The sequence below is a fragment of the Macrotis lagotis genome, chromosome 8 (assembly GCF_037893015.1).
Source record: "Macrotis lagotis isolate mMagLag1 chromosome 8, bilby.v1.9.chrom.fasta, whole genome shotgun sequence".
In the NCBI taxonomy this organism is placed as follows: Eukaryota; Metazoa; Chordata; class Mammalia; order Peramelemorphia; family Peramelidae; genus Macrotis; species Macrotis lagotis.
In genome coordinates, this window is record NC_133665.1 from 44,867,127 (window position 1) to 44,892,078 (window position 24,952).

Here is a 24,952-nt window from a genome sequence, read left to right on the forward strand (position 1 = left end):
TAAATGACCCCCTTAGAGGACCCAACCTTACCTTCAGAATTAACACCAGTAGTCCTGCACTCACAAGGAGTGGGATTAAGCTGCTAATGAACCAGCTAAACCAAAGTATGCCATTATCCAAACCCATGATTCTCATGGTCTCTTTCAGTCGAGCTTCTTTCTCATACACAATCCCTTTAATGATCACAGCCACAGAGTAGATCCAAGCCAGGGTCATAAAGAGAGGCATTGAGCGACTCATCACCCGCAGGAATCTATTTCCCCCAAGGAAAAGAAATAAAAGAGTTAAGGAGAGAAGTATAAAATAATAGAATCTCAAAATCACGAGTGATTCAGGCATCAAGTCCAATCTGCACCGAAGCAAAAATCCCATTGAAAACACTCCTACATGGCAATGTACATGGCAATCCAGTCCCTGCTTGAAGACTAGTAATACGAAACTCATTACCCTTTGAGGAAGTCCATTCAACATTTAGAAAGCACTATTAAGAGGGAAGGAGTACTGTGTAAAGGAGAGTCAACCTGAGAGTCTGAATAACTTGGGTTCAAATCCTACTATATAAAACTGGATTATGTGGCTCTGAGTTAGTCACTTAAACTCTTCAATGCTGCAAGTAACTAATTTTATAGCTACATTGGTAGATGGAGTTCCCTTGTTAAGAGCTCCCTACAACAATAAAAATCACAGGGCTAGAAAAATAACATATAAGTTCATATGGAATTGTTCTTTATACAGAGCTAAAAAACCTGGCTCTCCATAATTTCTATGAACTGGTCCTGTCTCTGCCCCTTTCTGGACAAGAAAAATTTATCTTAACTCAAATATCTAAGTATAGCTTTCTCCCCCAAAAGCTCCTCTTCTTCATACTAAAACATGCTCCATTTTTTCAACTGACTTCTGCCCAGTACAGCTTCTAATCCATTAACAAAATGATACTCGTCCCATCCCTACTCATACCCCAGATTTGTTCTAGATTATCGTCCTCCCTAAAATGGGTAACCACTATCTACCTTGTTATATGGTGTTGAAATAAACTAATAAAATAAAATATCTTTAGGGTTGACTAGGGCAAAGATTCATCTAAATTGACAAAGGTTTAAATTATAAAATGATTTTAAAGAATTATAAAAATTTTATTTTTATGTATGTAGGGTTATATTTGTTGTATATATATATATATATGCATATATGTATTTAAATAATACTAAGAAACAATTGTCAAATTAGGTGCATAAATTTATAAATCAGTGAGACTGCTTTGAAAAAAACTTGATTTTCCTTTACTCATGATATTCAGTTGCTCAGAATTGTAAAAGGAAACTTCAGACACTCCTTTTTCAAATCTTAACAGTCTAATTGAGTAATCTATAATTTTTTGAGGTTTAACTGATATAGTTTTTTTGTTTATTAGAACATCACAGTAACATTTTTAATGATATATGGGAGGCTATACTTCCCCTCCCCCACTCCCATGGGAGCCTTTCAGCTCTTTTTTTCTGAAGAAAACAGGTGCCTTCAGGAGTGACCTACATGTCCTGGACCATATGATGCTGAAATCAAAGCAAAAAGTTAATAATCCCAAATTGAGGCAAGCCCTGGTCAATTCTGATATACACATGCACATAAAAATATGGCAACAGAAAAAAAAGAGTAATACTCTTCACTGGGAATAAAACAAAAAAAAATTCAAATTGGGCCACAGTATAGAACAGTTAAGCTAAATGGCAGATTCATTTACTTTTTTCATTCACTTAAATGTTAATTACTTAGTAAACAACAGCACCTGAATGCAGACTTCCCCTTTTTCCTACCCCTTTCATAAAATAAAAATGCATAGTTAACATTTAAAGTTGCATTTCCAACAAAGAGACTCTGGCATCTAAGGACTAAAAACAAAACAAGAATAAAAGGCTTCATTCAGTTTTGTTTTGTTTAGAAATTTGGTTTGCAAACCCAGCCCAAGTTTAAACCAGTTCAGACAAGTCTAGGCAATGTGCCTTTCTGCATTTGTCATGAGATTTGGGAGAATTGCAAAGATTCTATTAGGGTTTCGTGCTATTTTGAATTTCCTCATCCCTCTTTGTTTGAGCTAACAGGAAGGATGTGAGATGATTGGTTTGGGTGTATGTGCATTACGTGTTGAGTGGCTGAACCAAAAGAAGACAACATATGGGGGTTGCATCCTAGTAAACTCAAAGGCCTTCCTCCTCCTCCCCCAAACTAGAGCTTTTATAAACAGATACCAAAAAGAAAATGAAATGTGAAATTAGCAGTATTATTTGCTGCTCCTCTAACAGTATTATTTTCTCTTATTGGGCAGATGGGACCACAGTTAGTTTCTAGACCATATGAGAGTTAGTTAACTTACATATCATCTACATAACAAGGATAAGGCATCTGCTGCACATAGATGCCAGTGTTCTCTTCAGAGCCTGTCAGTGTTCGGATAATAGCCTGCTCCACCACATCCTGCAAATATGCAAAGCCTCCCCAGATGTAGCGCAAGTCTTCAAAGGGATCAGCGCGAGGACCAGGGTCCCAATATCTGGAACCAAATTAGGAGGGAATCAACAAAACTTCTATAATCCAGTCATTATGAATATTCTCCCATTCCTCCTCATCATCCCCCTCTCCCAAACACCCTAGTCTGATACAGAATTTTGAACGCAAGAACTTACGCATCCTTGATCTTATTTGTCCTTTCTACATTGTCAATATCCATCCGGATCTTGTATTTGACATGATGAGGAAGTTCAATACTATCTGGAGCAATGCCAGTGAATACTATGCCAGCCCAAAATTTTCTTTCATCCAGTAACTCCATGGACTTGTTGATCAGTCGAACTTCTGTAGGTATTGGCTCAAGTTTGTCCAGGTTGACACACTAAAAGAAGAAATAGTTTCCATTAGGAACTTAGCTCTTACAAAAATAGAAAATTGGAGGGGGAGGGAGGATTTAAAAAAAAAAGAAAAACTGTTTCCATCAGACACAAGTACTGGACAGTGATTTTTTTTCTTCTCATCAAGGTCAGAAATATTCCTTCATTAACTCCAAATAAGCTTTCCAGCAAACAAAAGGAAATAATTTTGTTTTTTAACAATCACATTTAAATGGGGAGAAAGTGAGTTTTTTCAAAGGAATAAATTAAAATAATAAATATGTATAATTTTTCTTTCTGTTCCTATAGCTAGTTTTAAAATGTAATGCCCTCTGGTAGTAACAAAAAAGTGAAGTACAGGAAGGGAAGGAGGGAAAGAGAAGGAAGAAAGGAAGGGTGGGCAGTAGAGAGAAAGAGGGCAGGAGGGAGGGAGGAAGAAAGATCTTAATCTTTCATTAGATTTGATTTAAATTTGTTTTTTGGAATTTTCCTAGGGTTTGATAGAATACTTTATAGATCAATGGCCAGTCATCCTGTTTAGTCCATGGCATATCTGTTAGAAATTTCTAGTATTCACCTTTTTTCCTTACTACTACTACCTAAATCTGTGTTTCTCCTAATAAAGACCCATTAGCCTTACTGCATAGTCCATTAACCAAAAAACAAACAAACAAAAAAACCACATAGTATACCTTTCCTGGTCCAAGAGACAACTATATTAAAAGATTCATTAGTCAAGAACAAAAACACCAGACTTAGGTGAGACTATGGAACTGTATAATTTAGAATTTTTCCTCTTGCCTGAAACTACCTCAACTCAGAAGAATGAATAGGGGGGTTTTTTTAGTATTAATTTAAATATTTTAGTTGCAGGAATCCAAGTGGGGAGATATATGTGTGTGTATATGTGTATGTATGTATATATACATATGCATACATACATATCCCACAAGGAAATACAAATATTTACATGTATGTGTAGATATATAAAAACGTACATCTAAATACACATATATAGACTGTGTCTATAAATATTTGCATGTATGTACACACATCCACACTAATTTTTTAAGGATGTGTGTGTGTGTGTGTGTGTGTGCGCGCACACACACACAATTTTACTTTCGGTTAAAAAACTTCTATTTCCTTTGATGAGAACAGTGTAAGAAAATGAATACTCTTCCTTCTATGAGAGAAAAAAGTTAAAAATTCTAATGCCTTCCAAGTCTGTCTTAGATTTTGTTTTTCTTTTCTACTGAAACTCTCTAAATCCAAAACTCAGGAAGTAAAATGATGTTTACTCTTTGTTATAAACCTATTTATGAGCTGTTACTAAAAGTAGATACTGAATTTAATTATTTTCTGCATATGTCTAGCCTTTATTATCAATGGTATAATTTTAGTTGGAATAAAACGTGAATTGGAATGAAGGAAATCTCTCTTTCACACACGCGCACACACACACAACACACACACAAACACAAACACACAGTGACACAATGGTGTAGCACTGTCAAGATTAAACATCTAAAAGTGGACCTTGAAAGAAAGCAGCTGTGTCATTAGAGTGCTTTAGGAAAGGAAGATGATGAAATCATCTGGGCTGAGTTTTGGTCTCCCTTTAGAAGAGGAAGAGAACCAGCTGTGCCTGGCCCCTAAGGCCTCGAGTCACTCTACCACAAACTAGTGATGGGCCATACAAAGGGTCCAATCAGAGACTGGACCCTTTGTATCTCCCCACCTCTCCCACCCCTTGATCGCTACTTCTTCTGGATCAAGTTCCATACTCTGGTCCAGGTAACCTGACTTTGCTTGGCATTTTCTCTTCTATATTCTTGCTATTGTTGTAAAAAAAAAAAAAAAGTTATTCAGAAGGAGCATTCAGTGTTATCCCTTCCTCAACAAGCAGTGAAAATGTCTATTTACTTCCCCAAAACTTTTCTTTTAAAAATCAGAAAGACACTGGCCCTGGAGTCTGGAGTACCTAGCTGTGTGGCCTTGGGCAAGCCACTTAACCCCATTGCCTTGCAAAAAAAATCTAAAAAAAAAAAAAATCAGAAAGAAAATATCTATACATTTTTATGAAACAAGAATAATGGAGCAGTATTTGTGAACTAGCATCATGTGGTTTTACAGGTTCCCTCCATATTAAATCTACCTGCAACCTTCACCTACTTTCAGTCTTGTAGGATGTAGGAGACATTTACAAAAAGGAAGACACAAAAAGCAAGGTTCTCAAGACTGTTTCTAAAAAGTCCTATTAGACCTATCCTGGGTCAATCTTTTTCTTACTTTGAACTCCTTAGCACTTTAACTAAACTGTACCACATTCATACATCACCTTGTTCTCATTCACTTTCATCTTTTTATGTTCCTAACAATAGAGACTATGAAGTACATCTAAGAAGTACCTATAACAATTCTTTGCACATGGTAGGCTCACAATAAATACTAGATAAGAAAAGACTTTCAAAAACACATTAGCCCGTATCCTATCAACTTACCTCCATGAATCGACCTATTGTCTGGATTGCCCAATTGGTCTCATTGAAAGCCTCTCTCCAGGTATACACGGGACCAGTGGTTGTCTGGACATCTTCTGGGTGCTTGGCTAAAAAGGCTGCAATGTCCGAAGTGGTCCAATTTAAGCCATTCAAGTGTTGTCCCCAAAGATCACCACTGATTTTATCATCCAACAGAGTCTAGCATTCCAAGAGAAAGTACAATTAGTACAATGAAGTCTAGACTACTTTAACACAGTAAAGAAAAAAGGAGATGTTTCTCATAGCTAGGTCAAAGTGAAAATAATGATTTTATTAAAAATAACAGTAAACTTAACAAGATTTGTTGGTTTGTTTTTTTAATTGATGTTACTCAGATAGTTCCAAGTACTACCCTACTGGATAATAATACATATTAATAGAGCACTCTAAGAACCACAAAATGCTTTCCCCTACTAGACTATATATTGCATAAGGACAGTGGCCTCTTAAACTTCGTGTCTCTTACAAAATTTAGCAGGTGCTGAGTAAAGGTTTGTTGAATTTGAATTGCTCACAGGTAACATTAGGAGTTCAGAAGTGAATGATTAAAACCAGTAGAGGCCCAACCTTAAATCAACTTAAATCAAAGTTAAATTCGATTTCTGAGAATTTATCTTATCAAATCTTTCTCAGTTTCTCATCCTAATCGATTTATAATAAGGATCAATCATAGCTTTGCTACCCCAATCCTAGACCAGAAAGTCTTCCTTAAGCTCACTTCCACACCTATTGAATTTTCATGTGGATCACATTATTAGGAAAAGGCAAACCAAGTCGGTGTCTCTGTTGCCCCCATGCTTGGAACAGTTCTTCTCAGTTCTGCCTACCAACTTCCCTGGTCTCCTTTAAGTTTCAACTAAAACCTCTATTTTTACTAGAATCTTCCCAACCCTGTTAATTCTAATGCCTTTTTGCTATTATTTCATATTTATTCTGTATAAAACCTGCTTTGTATATTTTGTTTGCATCTTGTTTCCCCCATTAGATTGCAAGCTCCTTGAAGTCAGGGACTATCTTTTGCCTCTTTTGAATCCCTTAGCAAGCCCTGGCACATTGTAGATGTTTATTGATTGACTGGATGATTTAGTGATGTTGGGAAATCTAAAATTGCTTCAATTAGGACTTGCAGTGGATCTTCCAAAAAGAACAGGACTCAAATTTATATAAAGGAAGTAACCTGCTGCCTTAATCATTATTTAAAATAATCTGTAATCCAGTAAACGACTGGCTATAGGGATCAAATCTTAGGGAAGCTTTAATTCCAAACCTTTGAGGAATAGATGAAAAAAAGGAGATTGGAAACAGATTCTCCAACAACAGTGCATGGAATAGATGAGACTTTCAGAATCAAAAACCTGTATTTGTAAGGGTCATCAGAGGCCATCTAATCCAACCTCCATATTTCACAGATAAGGAAACTGAGGCTTAGCCCTCAGGCCTGACTTACTGAAATGTTATCAAACACAAGCAGCTTCAGAAGTGAGATTTTCATTCCAGACCTCTAATTACAAAGTAGTCTCTCTGCTTGACCTCACTTCCCCTCTTTCAAGTTCTCTAGTCTATGCTACAATTACTTCAATAAAGACAGCCATGATAATGATAGCTCTCATTTCTATGATGCTTTATGCTTTACAAAGCACAACATGAAAGAAATAGTAGTAGGATTATCATCCTGATGGGGGAAAATGCTAACTTCAGTGAAAAATAGAACTGTATATACTCAGAAGGTACAGCAAACATGAATCAATGAGGCAAATACTTTTTCCCCTCCTTCCTTTTTTATTCTGAATTTAAACAAACTCCAAATATAATCATTTCCATATACATAGAACAGAAAAATATGATCCAAATCTGAATTATGAACAGCTTGTTTTGCTTTTTAAATATATAAAGTCAGTATGTAATTTTTCAGTTTTCATACTTGTTTCTGATTTAACATTCTCTTCTATAGATTAAAAAAATACTTCAATGATCTTGCTTTTTTAAAATCTTAGTAACTTCATTACCACTCTTCTCAGTTGAAAAAAAAAGAAAAATGATACCCTTTTATTAGATATGCCTAGCTCCATATTGTCCCTGAATATAAAATGTAGGTCTTTTTGTACCTTGAGCCCATCACTTCTCTAACATTTGCTTTTTAAAGGCAGTTTGTTTTGAGAACCTTAAAGCACATGTGAATATGACTTCCAATTTACATTACCAGTTATCCTTCCAACTTACATACCAGTTATGTTTTTAAGGGGTAGGTGACTTTGACTCAAAGTCCCTGCCCTACTTTGAAAGAATCCAGTGTCCAGAAAAATTCTCTCTCTCATTACTAAGATCACTAACCCCACCAGATGGCAGGTTTGTTTAAGTTTCTGAGGGAGAAGTTAGAAAGAAAAAAAAAAATAAGATGTTTTGGGGAGGGAAGGAAAGTTAGTCCTAAGGGAAAAAAGACCTTATGAAAACAAAGTGATGGACAACAGGGGTCAGTGTTGGGTAGCCCAAAGTCAGAAAGTGTTTGTTTAAAGGAATGGCAGTTCCTATAGGGTGGCATAAAACCCTAACAGGAAAAGAATAGAAACTACAATTTGGGGTTCAGTAGTAAATCAGTGTTAAGGGTGTGAGCATCATGCCTAGATATGGAGGCAGAGAAGGGACATAAGGGGAGGTCAAGGTCTACAGACTACCTTCAACTAACAGTCTTAGAGAGTTTAATCTTAACTTAAGTTTAACTTAAAGAGTCACTTAACTTCTCAATGCCTGAAGCCCTAGGAGGTTAAGTGATATGTCAAACAGTTTAAGTCTAATTTTCAGGCATGAGTTAAATTTAAGTCTTCCTGACTCTGCAGTTTTCTGGCTGACTAGCTTGTTGCTCGCTCCTTCCTTCCTTCCTTCCTTCCTTCCTTCCTTCCTCTCTCTTTCTGTTTTTATCTGTGTGTATACACAAACCAAGACACAAATAGTAATATATATATATATATATATATATATATATATATATATATATATATATACACAGAAAACTAGTCCTAAGAAGACCTAATTCAAAAATATTACCTCTGACACATACAAACTGTAACTATAGACAAGTTTCACTCACCCAAATATACAAACACATACACATGTGTCTCTCTGTATGTAAAAGGGGACTGTAACACTAGTTAATTTGACTATTAGCAAAACTATCTGTATCTACTGGCCTAATCCAAACTGACCTGATTGTCTGTAGCCTGGAGCACTCTAGCTTGTTTAACCCTGATCCTTACCAATCTTCTTCTGCTCCTATGATCTGTGCTGCCTTCCTTGACCTGACCCATGCCAGGTGCCACTGAATCATTTAAGTCCATCTTACCTTCTCTACACCCATGTACCCACTTGGTAAAGAGACTTATTTGACCCACCAAGTTCCCTTTCTTTACATGCGAAAAAAATCACCTCTCCTTGTTTATCATAGGGCTCATTAACACTTGGTCAAACTTTCTAAATTTACCAAGGATATAAACTTAACAAAGGAGGGGTGACATTACAGAAAAGTCTTCCCTCTAGAAGAATTCTTCCAAACATTAGTTTCCCAAATGCATTTAAAGATTTGATTACTTGACAGAAAGAGAGTGTTAGGCACCACTTATCAATTAGCATTCAATCAGAATAAAACTGAAGTAACTCTGAAACAACAATGTCAAGCAATTGAAGTATGGAAATCTATGCATAAAAAAATGTGCTTGAGGAACAACTTCTCAAACACACACCCAGTGGTGTTAGAGAGAGGAAAACCAATAAGAGTAAATATTAAAAACCCTAACATTTCACATTTTTGTAGTACTATAAGGCTTTGCAAACAATAAAATATTCTGTAAATGAATTATTATTATTATTATTATTATTATTATTATTATTATTATTAAAACTCTTTGGGGTGGCTAGGTGGTGCAGAGAACTGGCCTTGGAGTCAGGACTGCCTAGGTTCAAATCCGACCTCAGACACTTAATAATTACTTAGCCATGTGGCCTTGGGCAAGCCACTTAACCCCATTGCCTTGAAAAAAAATCTAAAAAAAACCTCTTTGATTATAGGCAATCAGATGATTACGTCTTACATACTATCATAAGAGTAGGCAAGAACCAATGTCAGACAAGAGAAAAAGCAGGAAGAAAGGAAGGAAGACTAAAAAAGGGTCTGTTAAAACACCAGAGCTCTAATATTAATAGTAACAACAATGTATACATCTATGTAGTTTCAGGTTACAAAGCATTTTATCTTCACAAATATTCTAAGAGATAATCCAACAAATACTATCTCAGTTTTTCAGATGAAAACACTGAGGCTCTGAGAGATTAAATGACTTGCCTAAAACAACATAGCTAGCAAGTAGATAAGGCAACATTTGAATCAAAGATCTTTAGGATCATAGCCTAACAGACTCAGAGCTGGAAAAGTCCTCAGAGATCTTTCTTTGAGCTTTCTCTAAGTATCATCACTGTGGAGAAGATGATGGACCTTTCTGGAAATCTGAATTGTAATCATCAGAACCTTGTCATCCAAGTTATCCTGGGCAAGTCCCTTAAAATCTCTTTTTCTTTCCTCATTTGTAAAATGAGAAATAATAGTGCCTATTCTACTAGAGTCTTTTGAAGATCAAGTGAGTTAATAGCACTTTATAGACCTTAAAGCATTAGATAAATGCTAGCTATTAGTTATGAGAATAGGGTGGAAGTATTAAAAATAGAGACCTTAACCTGACAACCTCAAACTTATGCAGAAATGTCTGAGGTGTTGAGATCTCCATAGTCATTCTGTTAAAAAGTAACCATTTAAAAGGAAGGGAGAACTCACAGAATTGTATTCTTCTTATTGGTGGAAACAGAGAAGTTAGAAATAGCTCTTACCCATCAAGATGAGAGAAAACAGAGGCTAATGATGCTCTGACACTGGTATGTCAGAGGATAATGTGATTAAATAGCACTCTGCTAAAACTGAGGGAGACTTTTAGTACTTACAAAGCTGCCACAATTTTAAATTCAATTGTCTCTAAAACATCCTTTTCACAATGCATGAAAATGGAGTTATAGATGCTATTATCTACAGATTGTCCAAGGCCTTCCTGACTTTCAACTATGCCTCAGGAGATGATTTCAAAGTGATTCCTATATATCGAGTGAATTTTATGTATATTCTCTATTTTTCTATTTTCTTATATCTAGGTCACTACTGAGGAAAGCAGGAACTAATAAATAACCTCTAAATCATCCACTGAAACCATTAAGTCAGTATAGAACAAAAAACAGAAAGGAAGACAATTTTATGAAAGCCAATTCCCTACCCTAACCATCAACCTATACTGACCCTTCTAAAGATACATTCTTTTCACAGGTAACATCTTCTCCTCTTTTGAGAGTTAACAGCCCTGCTGTTTGAGAAAAGTTCAAGATTGCAGAGTTGTTGATGAAATTCAAAATAAGAACTTGTTTGGATCTCTTCTGGGAATTATGTCTCACCCAGCTTTGACAAGTACAAAGTTAGCTGAGTGTAGGGGCTGGGGACTCACCCTGATGAGATCCATTTCTTGGCTAGTTTCCATGAATGTCCAGATTTTGGGGCTGATCTCTTCCCACATCCCTTTCAGGTCATGGAATACTCCCAGGTTCTGAAAGGTTCTATTCACCTAGGGGAAAAAGAGGGGTAAGAAGAGAAGAGCAATAAATTAGTAAATCAATAAATAAAACATTGAGAAAAAGAGAAAGAGAATCATCACATAAATTGCACAAATGTTTCACATCTAAATTACACTTCACTGTAAAGGATCTGGATCGAAGTTCTGCTACAGGAGAAGCCCAGACAAGTTAATGAAAGAATATAACCCTGATCATGAGAAATAATTTGGTATTACTGATGGAAGAAGTGGCAGGGGAGGTGGTGGGAAGGGAGTGGGAAAATATCTGGAAAAAAGAATTAAGATACCAAAAAACCATAGCTTTTCTGAAGATCTACTTTGTATGGATAAACTTTACAAAACTTAAGAGATCAAAGCAGATAATATATATAAATCAATTTGCTAACTTAATATACTACAGAAATGTTGGCTATAGCTATGGATTTGTTCTAAAGTCAACAAACTCTACTACTCTACAGATATGAAGGAGAAAAGGGTAGTATGGTCAGGCTCAACCACATTCCTCCTCTGAAAGACTCTATTCTCCAAGGAGCCTCAGGGAAGATCCAGTAATCTTTATAGAAACTCTCTAAGAGAGAAGCCTTTTATGGAAAGGATTCTTACAAAAATGGGAATAGGGAGGTACAAGGTTTTATCACCATTCCATAGATAAGGTCACTTACTGAGCTATTATTCTAAATTAATTTAGAGCAATCAAATAATAATGGATCACAGGTTGAAAGCTGGAAGTGACCACAGGAGAGTCTCAGAGGGGTTAAAGGTAACACAAGTAGGAAACAGCAGAGTCAAGCTTTCAAGCATATATACTTCTAAAATCAGCACTTTTTCCATTATAACATGATGCCTCTTAATAATAGCACACATTTATAAATGCATATTTATTCAATACTAGTACACATTTAGAAATATACATTTATTCAATAGCATTAAGCTAATTAACTACACTTTTGAGTCACCTATATAACAAAAACAACAACAATGTTGATGTTCATATTTATTTTGATGATGATGATGATGATGATGATACAGCCCTGTAAAGCAGATAAGGCTTTTTGTTGTTTTTTTTCCCCCTTGGTCTTAAGACATTCAATTTGATCAGTTTAGTTAACCTCAAGTAGTTAACATCCTTGATCAACACAGACAGATCAGCAACTTCTCTCTAATTTAAAAAGTTTCAGAGACTTGTAGGAGCATTGAGAAGTTAAATGACTTGCTCAAGATTCAGAATACAGAACGTAAATGGGAGATGTGGCATTCGAATTCAAGTATTCTCAGCTAGAAGTTGCCTTACAAAGGATGTAGTCTGTGCAGATAAGAAAACTTAAGACCCCAAAGGTTAAAACCTCAAAGGGGCAGTCCAATTTGAATCCAATTTTCCTGGCTCCAAATGCAAAGTGCTTTTATACTAAAATATGTACCTTTTCCCCCTGACTTAAGGTAAATTTTTCCTCATTATCATCATATAATTTAAAGAATTCATAAGATAAGAAACAAGTTCTAAGCCTCCATCTATTACTTACCTCAGACATAACTGTTCTTGTGGCTGGGGTATCAGGAGTATATAGAATCTTTCCAACAAGCAGAGGTTTTAGAGCCTTCCAAATAATTCGGGAAAGAGGACTAGACTCCAAACTCTTCATCAACTCATTGCAATAAGGTGCTATGAGAGAAGATAAGGAACTAGTCAATATAGAAGTGCAACAACACAAAAACCACTACTGCCTTATCATAAATGATAGACTATCTTAAACAAATATGTACACTCAAAATAAGGAAAAAATAAAAAGGTTTAAAACTTTTTTACAATGTTTACAATTTAAAAACAATTCTGTACTAACACCACCTTTCTGAGATTTCTATTGTTGCCACTTAAATGGCTAAATTTGATCTGAAATGCTTAAGCTAACCTAAAACTTCTGTTACTGAAGAGAATTGGTCCCAATTTATTTTTACATCACACATTTAATATTTCTAGCAATATTTAAAACATAAGAATACAAATTACAAGTGCTTAAAGATGACTCATTTGGTTCACTGAACAAAGAACTCTTCCTACACCAAATGACATAATTTATAAAAATTGCATTTACATTCAGCTTTCAGGACCCCTATCTCATTGATTATCTTAACCAAACTTTAATGGAATAAATTGAACCTGGCCATGAGGACTATGGAAGAGGTAAGGATGTACTATGAAGTAACTTGCAGATCTCCAAGCTATTGGTGTTTCACTTTAGAAAAAAAATCTTAACATTACATCAAACCAAAAAGGCTGTCTTACCGTGGTTGAAATACATACTTGTGGTTGGGAAATGGCAAAAGGAACAGCTAAAAAACATTTTAGTGAAAAAAAAGTAAATCATTGACTAAAATGGGAACATTGACTCCACACTGTTTCACTAAATAAAAGGTGTACAACCATAGCAAAACACCAAGACTTAGTTAATGGACATGAAGTTGCAAGATTATTTAGCCCTGCCTTGTCAGTGAAGAACCAAAAATAAACAATGAATAATTTGGTCACATCAGAGGAAAACACACTCAAGTCTCTGACCAACAAGAAATCTTTCAAATCAAGTTCTGATATGATAACCTGCACTCAATGAAAATAACAACCACTGGCAATAATCATCTTCCATCCTCCCATGGCCCTAGAAAAGAGAGGTCTCTCCATGATTATTTCAGAATAAGACTGGTTCAAGGAAAGAAGGAAATGACTTGGTTTGAGTCCCAGGTACTTACTTGTAGAATTATCATAGTAGTTTGTCACCTCCTCTTCAGTGTTATTTCCTCCAAAGAGGGCTTTGTAGTTATTGTCCTCATACCAGTTAAGGGATTTGATCTTCAGTCCTCCACCTTCAGGGTGTCCACAAACGATTCGAGACACGGCCTGGTAGATCTGGGTGGAGGAACTGCTACTGCTCACATTGGTCAGAAACAGCACCTCTTGTCTCATATCACTCCAACTTTTCATAGTGGATAACTGAAATGGGGATGGAGAGGAAAAGGGATAGGGAGGGCAACAAAAAAAAGGGTAAAAAGGAAAAAAAAGTCAGAGAAGAAAGAAGTCTTATTTCTCTGCTGGGGCACACAAGAGCATCTCACTTTAAAAACCATGTTCCAAAAATATTCTGCTTGGCTGTAGATAACTTTTTTGGGGGGGGTTTTGCGTTTTGCAAAGCAATGGTGTTAAGTAGCTTTCCCAAGTTCACACAGCTAGTAATTATTAAATGTCTGAGGCCAAATTTGAACTCAGGTCCTCCTGACTCCAGGACTGGTGATCTAACTACTATGCCACCTAGCTGCCCCAACTAAAAATTTTTTAAGTTCATATTAAGTGTATGAGAGCATCTCAATGATTCGATGACCTGTGATTTCCTTGGTATAAGTATCTTCTCAAATAGATCTCTATGAACAGCAAAAGGTCTTTGAAAGTTGTTATGGCCCAAACAATTCATTATCCTAAGGTTAATGAAGTGATGAGTCTCTCCAAACTTAAGTAGGATGATCCCCAAATATCTACTCTATCACTTCATAAAGTATAAATTGGTAGGACAGACTAGCCAGTGACTGTGTATTTGTTGGCATAACCATAGAAAACAAAAGGTAAGCTCCAAGTCATAATGAAGTATCAATATAGAACTCTAGTGGAGACATAGTAGGAGAAAGCAAAGACTATATTTTTTAAAGACCAGACCTATGACCTCACTGTCAAAGAAAACCAATGCAGATCAGCAACTGTTCTGCAATTCTTAGTCTTAAAAAATTGCCTAATAATTGACCAAAAAAGTCAAATGACTTGTCCAGGGATCACACAGACAGTATCCAGTTCTGAAATGACCCTGAAGCTGGTTCTCCATCCACTCTGACTTGCTGCTTCTCATGCTACATGTATTATGTAAGTTAAATTTTCAAAATTGTTTGACCTCTTTTCTCTTTAGGTCTATAACCAACTATATAGTAACAACAAATAATATTAATAATCTTTGCATGCAAAACATTACTGACACCTACAATACTGACACAAAACATGATCTCTTCCCTCCAGTTAAGGGATAAGATAATGGGACAGAAATGATGAGTGGATTAGGATGTATTAAACACTATAATGGAATGATAAGATATCTGACAAGAAAGTTTATCAAGAAATAGCATTTGGATTGAGCAAGAATATTGACAAGTTCATCAAGGAAAGAGAGGGGCAAAGTAAGTTAGAAATTATGCTGAAAAATTAAAATAATTTCCAAATCATTATAGAATAATATCATTTATCTTCCAGCTTGGATTATGAAAATTCAAAGCTCATCCTTCCCTTGAAAATAAAGAACATTTTGATTCAATCTTTTGTGAAGTATCTTAAGTACCAGGCAAACTTTAGCTACTCAATGAATATTAATTTATACTGATAATACTCTTACTATATCCTAACTTGGCTATTTAGTTCCTAACTCTAGACATCATCTTATAATACAAATGTAGTTTGGTTCCTCCATGGAATTACTGGTCCAAATTATTATTATTAAATATTTAAACAGCACTTTGTATTTCCAAACATTTTACCATCATTAATAAATTACTTTATCTCTCACAATTTCTATACATCAATGTTGCCAATTTCTTCCCATTGAGAAATAAAACTAGGGCACAGAATGGAGAACTGCTTTTAGTTGGAAAGTTCTATTAAAACAAGGACACATTAGGATTTCAAATTACCAGGTCTCTGTCTCATATGGAATTTTCCTTAGAAACACTGCAATTGTACAGCTGTTTTGTTGATTGTAGAATCTATTCCCCTCCACAGACATGCAATTCCAAAGCTTCGCATCAGAACAAGAGATAATCCTAAATTCTTAAAAGGCTATGTCAGCCCAATACAAGCTCTTGCATCTGCCATCTCTACTATATAACTTATCTTACCTCAGGAAAGGATCACCACAGGTTTGCCTTTGGGTGATAATTTTTTTTTAAACACAGTAACTTATGAAACCCACACCAGTGCATAATAGAGCTCTTAAAAGACCAAAATAATAAACTATATTCCCTTACTTTTATTGGAAATCTTCTGATATTTCAAGAATCAGGTATTTCATCAATATGGATAACCTTTCCATCCATCCCTTCTCTCTCTTATTTAGTAGATGATATTTGATAGTTAGCAAAGCTGAAAGAACTCAAAGCAACAAAGGTTGTAGACTCTACCTAACCCACTTTTCTCTACTCAAACAGCCACTAAAAGTAGATTTAAGCCTTCATTATCTCTCATGTGGACCACCGCAATAGGTTTCTAATTTGTCTCCTTGCTTGAAGTCTATGCTCTCTCCAAATGATCTACATAGTCACCAAAATGATCACACACACCACAATCCCTTCATGTAATAAACTGCAATAGTTCCCATCTGCTATAAATTCCTTTACTTCACATTTGATGTTCTTTACAATTTGACCTCAACTTTAGAGAGTTAGGGACATTGCACACCTGGTGCTGTAGGTGAATATGACCTTTCAGATGAGGAAGAAAGACTTTATCTTTCCCCTCCCCTCTATTCCCTCATCTATGAAATCTTTGAAAAGGAGCTACTCAACCAACTGTAAGTAATACAGAAAAACCACTATAGTGAGCCACCAATACACAGTGACCTACCCAAAGTAGGAGAAAGCTTCAAGGAACATGACCTCTGGAAGAAGAAAACAAACTACTTTAAGGAGTCCTGGCTGAATGAGAACTTCACGAGGAAAGAAAAGATTTTTAAAAGTCTGAATTTCTGTTTCTTCTATGCCATTTATTTTCGGCAGGGCAATCAGGGTTAAGTGACTTGCCCAGGGTCTTACTGCTAGTATTTGAGATGAAGTTTTGAACTGTGGGTCTCCTAACTCCAAGGTCAGTGCTCTATCCAATGTACTACCTAGCTCTCCTCTTGATAATTAAGATAATGCCATCTTGATAATTAAGAGCCAGCACCAAAACCAGTAAGACTTGACTTCAAGTCTTTCTTCTAACACTAACTGTGACATGCTGGGCAGGTCACTTAATCTCTCAGTGCTCTATGCAACACTATATTATAAATTGCAGAAAGTGTTGATTTCCACTGGAAGAAGGAATTCATTCACCTAAGAATTCCTTACACTATAGAAACCACAGCTTTAGTTTCTACCTCAATCTTAGTAAATAAATATTTTTACTAAGAGCTAATCATGCCTATTTCCTGATTGTTCATGGTTGACAAAAATTGGGGGGGGGGGAGTGACTTCAAGCTACAATTAAAGAAATATAGTTCCATTTATCCCTACAATCTGAGAAAGCAGCCTCCCTCTGGGAATCCAATGCCCAAGTCTGACTGAAAACTAGAGAATAATCCAGGAGAAAGGATGCCATTCTTCAAGATATTTTCCTTATCCCTATATTTGTCCATTTGGTCTCCCCCACTAGAATGCATGCCCTTTAACATCAGGAACTATTTCATTTCCATCTTTGTATCTACAGCATCTATCACATAGCATCTCTGAAGAAATACTTGACTAATTAATTTGCCTGAGCATAGTGAGGAGTATCTTTGCACTTAAGTGAAGTTGATTCTTAGAAAAGAAGCAGATATTCCATTACCAGGTCTATACTGGGATCCTTTCCAGTTTATGCTTTTTTGACATCATAGCCTTTGAACAACCAGGGTGATCTCCATGCTACAATGAATGAGTGGAGAAGGACATTAGCAGAGAGTGAATATCCCAAGTGCCAATTACTCCAACTCCTCTGCTATAACAAAAATATACCACTAGATAACAATGCTCTGTAGAATATATCCAAATTTAGCCACAAAGGTTTAAACTAAACAGGAACATGTTTTAGTATTATTTTTTCCCTCACTGAAACCAAACTTTATCTGTAGACATGGTTTAATATACTGTCCCTGAGATAGATAAGTACACAAAAGGCCATGGAGAATAAAACGAGCTGTCTAGACTCCCAAAGTCAGATATGAGATGGGTCTAGAATCCACATTTCATAATCCTTTCTGTTGGAACAATCTCGGGTATACCATGCTTTATTCCTTAGAAAATGGAAAAAGAGGTGGGCATGAGAACAATGATTACACAGTTTAGATAAGTTTTTTCATATCAAAGGCATGTTTTCCTAATATCAATTACCATGCACTTATTAAATGCCTACTATGTACCAGGCAATGGGTTAGGAGTTGGCCAATACAAAGACAAGAAGGAAGCATAATCACCATAAAGGAACTCACAATCCACTGAGGGAAACAATATGTACACAAATAAACAGGCATAAACCACATTATGAAGTAAATACAAGATATGGGGGGGGATGGGGAAGAGAGACATTCACGCATCCTAGAAATCAGAAAAATTTCCATTATTATGAGTACTTGAATTGAACTTTGAAGGAAGCTAAGTGTGAGAAGGGAGTACATGCCAAAGCCTAGAGAGAGCCTCTGCAAAGACAAAAAGATGGGAGATGGAATATCAAATGCAAGGTAGGAAGTACAGCTTAAACAGTATAAACTGTAGAGTATGTGAAAAAAATAGTCATCTATAATAAGCCTAGAAAGGTAGGAAGGGTTTTAAATGCCCCATAGAACAATTGGTATTTAATCCCAGAGAGAATAAGGACCTGAAGAAGTTTGGCAAAGGGAAGAATCATACTCAAGGCAGAAATAGAACTGCTTCTGTTACAGGAGGCTCTGCAATGACCTTTTTCAGGCAAGTTCTTCCAATCAAATGAGGTTTCTGCAGCTCACAATCCCACCCAAACTTTAGGTTCCATCCATTACAAACTCTGATATCAGTTCTGCTTCAAATTAGGTAGTATTTTAAAGCCCAAACCTCAGAAGGAGCTAACTTAGTATCAAGATCATTCATGTTCCATGGCAACTGGCAAAAAAGTAAATTCTCAATAAATGATATTGACTGACCAACTGATCCTCAATTCTGCGTTTCAACACCAGTTTCCCATTCTCCCATGCCTCAGTTCCTAAACACTGTAGCTGGTCTGTCTATGCCTGAACTTGGAAATCCTGTTGCCCAGTCTTTATATACCTGGAATTTTTACCTTATGATCCCCCAGGTTCCTAATCTTGGTTTACAACTTCTGTTGGCTAATTTCCCAGATATTTGGCTTTTTCTCCTTATTTGGGAAAATCCTCCGTGACTTCTCCTTCCAAACTCAGTGACAAATTGCCTTTGTGGAATCCCCTGATTACACTGTCACCTGTCCCTGGACCTCATGCTCAGCTTCACAATCTGGACCATCCTTCCACATAAGCACTGACTTTCAGGCTCCTTGATGTCCAGAACCTTGATGTCCATCCAAACTTTGGGTCCATAAATCCACATAAATCAAGAGAAGTGGACACTGATAAATAGAGCATGTGCTGACATAATTTTACTATGGGTAAGTTGTTCTTCAAAGAACATGATGTCTAATAAGAAGCATTCTTTCTTCTGTGGAAATCCACAACTACTCCCCAATGGAATACAAAGGACCAGAGTACAACTCAATTTTACAATGGTGTAAAGGAAGCACTGATAATTTATTAAAATTAAACATAATCAGGGACAGCTAGGTGACGCAGTAGATAGAGCACAGGCCCTGGAATCAGGAGTACCTGAGTTCAAATCCAGCCTCAGACACTTAATAATTACCTAACTGTTTGGCCTTGGGCAAGCCACTTAACCCCATTGCCTTGCAAAAACTAAAAAAAGATTAAACATAATCAGCATCAATGTCATGGGCCACTTTAAAAGTTATCTAAAAAACTTTTCTAAACTGTATTCATATTTTTTAATTTTTCCATATACTAATATATAGCAACTGGATATATCACAGTAAAAAAACAGGATTTCTAGGAAAATGTGTATTTTGTCTTGTTAAATAGAATGTTCAGTTAGTTAATCAATTAGCATTCATTCACCTCCTAGGATGTGCTAGGTACTGTATTAAACAGAAAAAAAAGGCAAAAAATACTTCTTGGACTCTCAAGGAGCTCACAGTCCTAGTGGGAAGAAAATTTGCTAATAGTTATTTACAAACAAGAAATATACAGAATATACTATCTATGAGGGAAAACACTAATATGAAGGGTTAGGAAAGGTCTTCAAGAATGATCTTCCCCTTTCATTTCCTTGAATAGTAGCTATACTAATGAATGCGGAATATAGTTGAGGGACTGTTAAAACCTTAACTATTGACCTCCCATTAATCAGTTTGGAAATCTCTAGAATGATTTTTCTTGCTACCATGATTAGGTATTTCTCATGAAGTACCATTTCTATGATTCAAGTAATTGAAATGAAACAAAATTAGTGGCCAGACACTTTTGTCCTAGCAATTAGCTCATATATCTAGTGCCACACTCATGAGAATACAGACCCATTACTTTAATCTCCCATGTGAGCAAATTGGGTTTGTTTTGTTTCCTGGCTATATTCTTAACTTTATCTGGCTATCTCAGATATCTGAAAAGTCAACATAGGATGACCCTACCACCCCTCCTGAAATAATTACTCAAAAACCCATGCTCAAATGTCACCTAGTCAATAGCATAATAAGAAAAAACAGCAAGTTGGGGCTTATTTTAAGTTTTTTTTTCAATTTAGAAACATTAGTTATTCTCCAATTATGTTTGGAGAGAAAATAAGAAATCATCAAATTAAAAGATTCTGCAAAGTTTTAAAGCACCCAGTTCTTAACAATTAGCTCAGTCAGGCTAAAATAGAGGGAAATTTTGGCTTTGATAGAAACATCCCACCCACCTTCACCAAAAATCCACACCATTTAGGTACTCTGGTAGACAGGGCTCAGGCCTGGGAAACTCGGTCTAAAAGAATAGTGTAACATGAACATGTATGTCGAGGAGAAGCAGGGGGCCAGTCATGCAACAAGAAGGACAAATAACTCTTCAAAAACTAAAAAAAAGAATAAGAAGAAGGGTCCTAGCATACACTGGGTTAAGAACTCTGTGAAAAATTATGGACAAAAATAATATGATAAGAAGGCAAGGTCTTTTATCTTTTATTGGTAGAGAAGATCCATACCAGTGACACCACAGATTTTTCAAAGGGAAAGATAAGCAAAGGATTATGCCTTAATATGGGCTTACAACTTAGATGCAGGCACTGTGATGAGAACTTTTACAAATGTTATTTCATTTGATCTTCACAAAAAACCCTTAAGGGGATTATCCCCATTTTACAGTGCCTCAGGAATCCAAGACAAATAGAGGTTCAGTGACCTGTCCAGGGTCCCATGGCTAGTCTGAGGTCATATTGGAATTCAGGTCTTCCAATTTCAAAGACCTGAATTCTATCTACCTATACCACACCACTGACTTTCTCTGTACCAAAGATGGAAGAATACTTGCATGCCACAAATAACAGACACACAGACAAATGAATATTAGAAAAGATGTTTTGGGTTATTTAAGAAAAACTATGAAGGGTTTTGTAGCATTGTACAAAACAAATGAAAAACCCTACAAAAACAAAGCAGCCTTCTTACTAGTGGCTGTTAAGATAAATAAACCAATTGATTCTTTCCTTTCCCATTTGTCCCAAGGAAAAGAGCAAATCAGACAATAAACTGGTCAAGCAGTCTAGGGGTGCTTTGATTATACTTCCATAAAGAACCCAAAACCCTTGTTTGTGCTGGAATGGGGCAGCAGCTTGCAAGGTACAAGGACGCAGCTGCCAAGAAAATATGCGTGTGGCTCAGTTTAAGAGTTTCCGCCACATCAGCAAGGCGAACATCACATGCTTTCAATTTTTTTTTTTTAACCCCAGACAAAAGGCAGGCCTGGGTGATGTAACAGGAAACAGCTGTAACCAGACCCTGGGGCAAACTTATGATACAGTTTCTTCTGTAACAGTACAGTTTTTGCCTCAGTTAAAGTATTAAAAAAAAAGAAAGAAAAAAAAAAGATTAAGTAGCCCATTCACAATAAATAGTAGTGGGGCATGGCCTCAGATGAAATAGAATCAATCACATCAAGTTGCAGGGCTCAATGTATTTCTCCATCTATCTTCTGGAAATAGAAAATGTAGGAACCTCAGATGATCCTGATTTCTTCATCTGTTACAAGGTTACTAGAGTTCATATCTACAATAATTTGCATAACTGAATTATGGCAGGTGAGATTTTTATTTTTTTGGTTCCCCCTTCAAACCAAAATTTTTTTCAGAGAAGATTAGGAGAGGCAGGGTGGTACCCTGTAAAGGATATTGCTTCTGTAATCATAGTATCTCAATCTCAATTCCAAGCTGGGGAAGTTAATTAAACTTTATGGAACTTAGTTTTCTCACCTGATAAAGAGACTTAAATACAACTAAGATTACTAACTGATTTAACATTAATGAATAATGTTATGCTATATATACATCCCAACATCCATTGACTGTAACTTTCTGGAGGTGGGGACTTTTCTTTTTCTATATATGGCATCTTGAACATAGTAGGTACTTTAAAAATATTTGCTGACTTGAATTAGATTACTGTACAAAAAAACTATTTTGATTTGAGGGTAAACACTTATTTTTTAATTTTTTTAATTTAAGGCAATGGGGTTAGGTGATTTGCCCCAAGGTCACAAAGCTAGGCAAATATTAAGTGCCTGAAGTGCCTTTGAACTCAGGTCCTCCTGACTCCAGAGTCAGTGCTCTATATACTGTATCATTTAGCTGCCCCAGAAACACATTTTAAATTTAATGGCAGAGAAAGGCTGTTGGGCTTAAGGCACGTTAAGAGCCACCAAAAGTTAAAAAAGTAAAACAAATTGAAGAACAATGGTCCACATTTCTTTAGTGCTTTAAGGTTCTCAAGGTGTTTTACACACATTATTTCATTTGAGCTTCATAACAACCCTGCAATGTATTACTATCCCCTTTCACAAATGACAAAACTGAAGTTCACGTAACTCCAGACCACCTAGCTATACTCAGTATTTGAGGTAGGATTGCTACCCAGGTCTTTCTGAATCCAGGGCCAGATTTCTATTCATTAATATTACCTCCTGAAAGTTATAGAAAAAACAATTATTAAGGTCACTAAATGGAAAATGGGATCCCACAGTCTTAACCCATATAACTGTAAAAAAAGAAAAAAATGAAATTCAAGAAAAAATGAGAATTGTTATTTTCATGGGCCTGTGTGATTTTTTTTTCCAGGGGATCCTGACCCCAGGCTAGTGTTCTGTCTGCTGAGTTACCTAACTGGCCAGGCTTATGACTTTAACATGATTAAGTTTAAAACCTCACTAAGACTTTTGGGACACCTTGTACATGATAAGGGTGAATGACTGTCATTTCAAGGATGAAGAAAAAACAAATAAATGCACTGACTTCAAAAAAATAAAATAAGAACCAGAAAAAATCATCAGCATTAGCTGGAGAGATTTTCTCTATTAGCTATTTTGATCACTGTAATGTAATATAATTGGTTCACTGTTTTATTCCTATGCATTTTAGCTTATGCCCTTAAAACTGCTATTCTAAGGAGTTTAAGTTCATAGACTTAACTGGTCTCCCAAAGTCATCTATGACACATACCCCCCAAAAAACCTGGGAACCCTCTACTCCAAGGAATATTTATTGAAAAACAAAAAGAGGAATGTCAAGCACAGGATGAGAATTTATGGAGGGGCTGTAATCCATACCAATGGAAGGGGATCCCAACAAATAGGAAATAGAACCACATTCTTCTCTGTTTTATCACTTACACACTGGAAACTCATGGGACCTACCCTCTTCTAAGTTTCACCCATAATGCTATGCTCAAATGCACTGCTGCAAGTGCAATATTGCCTAGATGGATGGACAGATGCACCTCACAGTTGTATCACTGCAAGTTAAGGATATGTCTGAGACTCTGCCATATAAAGAAAATAAATACCTTGGCTCTGATGATAAGATGCCACATAAAATAAAGACATCATCACCACAGATTGACTTGTGCATTCAGAAATCCAGATGGAGAACAATCTGGATTTGAGAACCACACATTATTCCCTCAAGCCAGGAAACTAATATTTTGTTTAAACAAATTTTCTACCATTAATGAATAAATATGGACAGAGCATGGATTAAGGAGACAGTCAAATTCAGCTTAGCAAAAGAAAAATTCTCCCTAAAAACCAGGCATCTGAAACAAAAAAAGATAATAACAATAATGATATGGCCACCTAATGCTTACAAATTAACTTTGCCTGAATGCAATGAACACTGCCTGACCAAACCAAACTCAGATTTCCAAAGGGTAATGGGGCAGTTCTGCTTCCTAGGGTTACAGCCAAAGCAACTTACCTCTTTGGCCAGCTTTCCAACACTCTCTAGCATAGTTTTCATTGTTTCAACCAGCTCCTGGTTTGGCAGCATAGAATGAGAGCTTATTCCTTTCTGGAATGAAAAAAAAAAATAGTTGTGAGCTCAAATGTAAATCTGAAGTTACCAAAAGAAACAAACAAGTTAATTCAAACCATTTACCATCTTTAACTGAAAACACATATACAGTACCTATCCTCCCCATAAAAGCTGCACCACAATTATTCTGAACACTCTCCAGTTAAGGTTTACCAGTACTTTTAATAATATTTTTGTTTTGTTTTGTTTTTTTGCAAGGCAATGGGGTGAAGTGGCTTGCCCAAGGCCACACAGCTAGGTAATTATTAAGTGTCTGAGGCTGGATTTAAACTCAGGTACTCCTGACTCCAGGGCCAGTGCTCTATCCACTGCACCACCTAGCCGCTCCTAATAATAATTTTTTTAAAAATTAATTTGGAAGAGAATAATGTAAAATATTCTTATCTGGTACCTAACCATCAAGGACTTGATGTGTATGTGCAACTTAGGTGAAAATCTGAGACTAGA

The 24,952-nt window shown here is 36.1% G+C and overlaps 1 protein-coding gene across 1 annotated transcript in view; it reads right to left on the reverse strand.

Annotated features, from left to right (window-relative positions):
* Positions 1-24,952, reverse strand: part of ABCA1 (ATP binding cassette subfamily A member 1) — a 148,997-nt gene that overhangs the window by 47,901 nt on the left and 76,144 nt on the right. Inside the window, exons 8-15 of the mRNA XM_074196781.1 lie at positions 24,389-24,481; positions 13,823-14,063; positions 12,601-12,740; positions 10,955-11,071; positions 5,385-5,582; positions 2,680-2,885; positions 2,370-2,546; positions 32-254 (exon numbers count right to left, since the gene is read on the reverse strand). Of these exons, the coding sequence (XP_074052882.1) occupies positions 32-254; positions 2,370-2,546; positions 2,680-2,885; positions 5,385-5,582; positions 10,955-11,071; positions 12,601-12,740; positions 13,823-14,063; positions 24,389-24,481 (1,395 nt within the window). The remainder of the gene's footprint in view (positions 1-31; positions 255-2,369; positions 2,547-2,679; positions 2,886-5,384; positions 5,583-10,954; positions 11,072-12,600; positions 12,741-13,822; positions 14,064-24,388; positions 24,482-24,952) is intronic.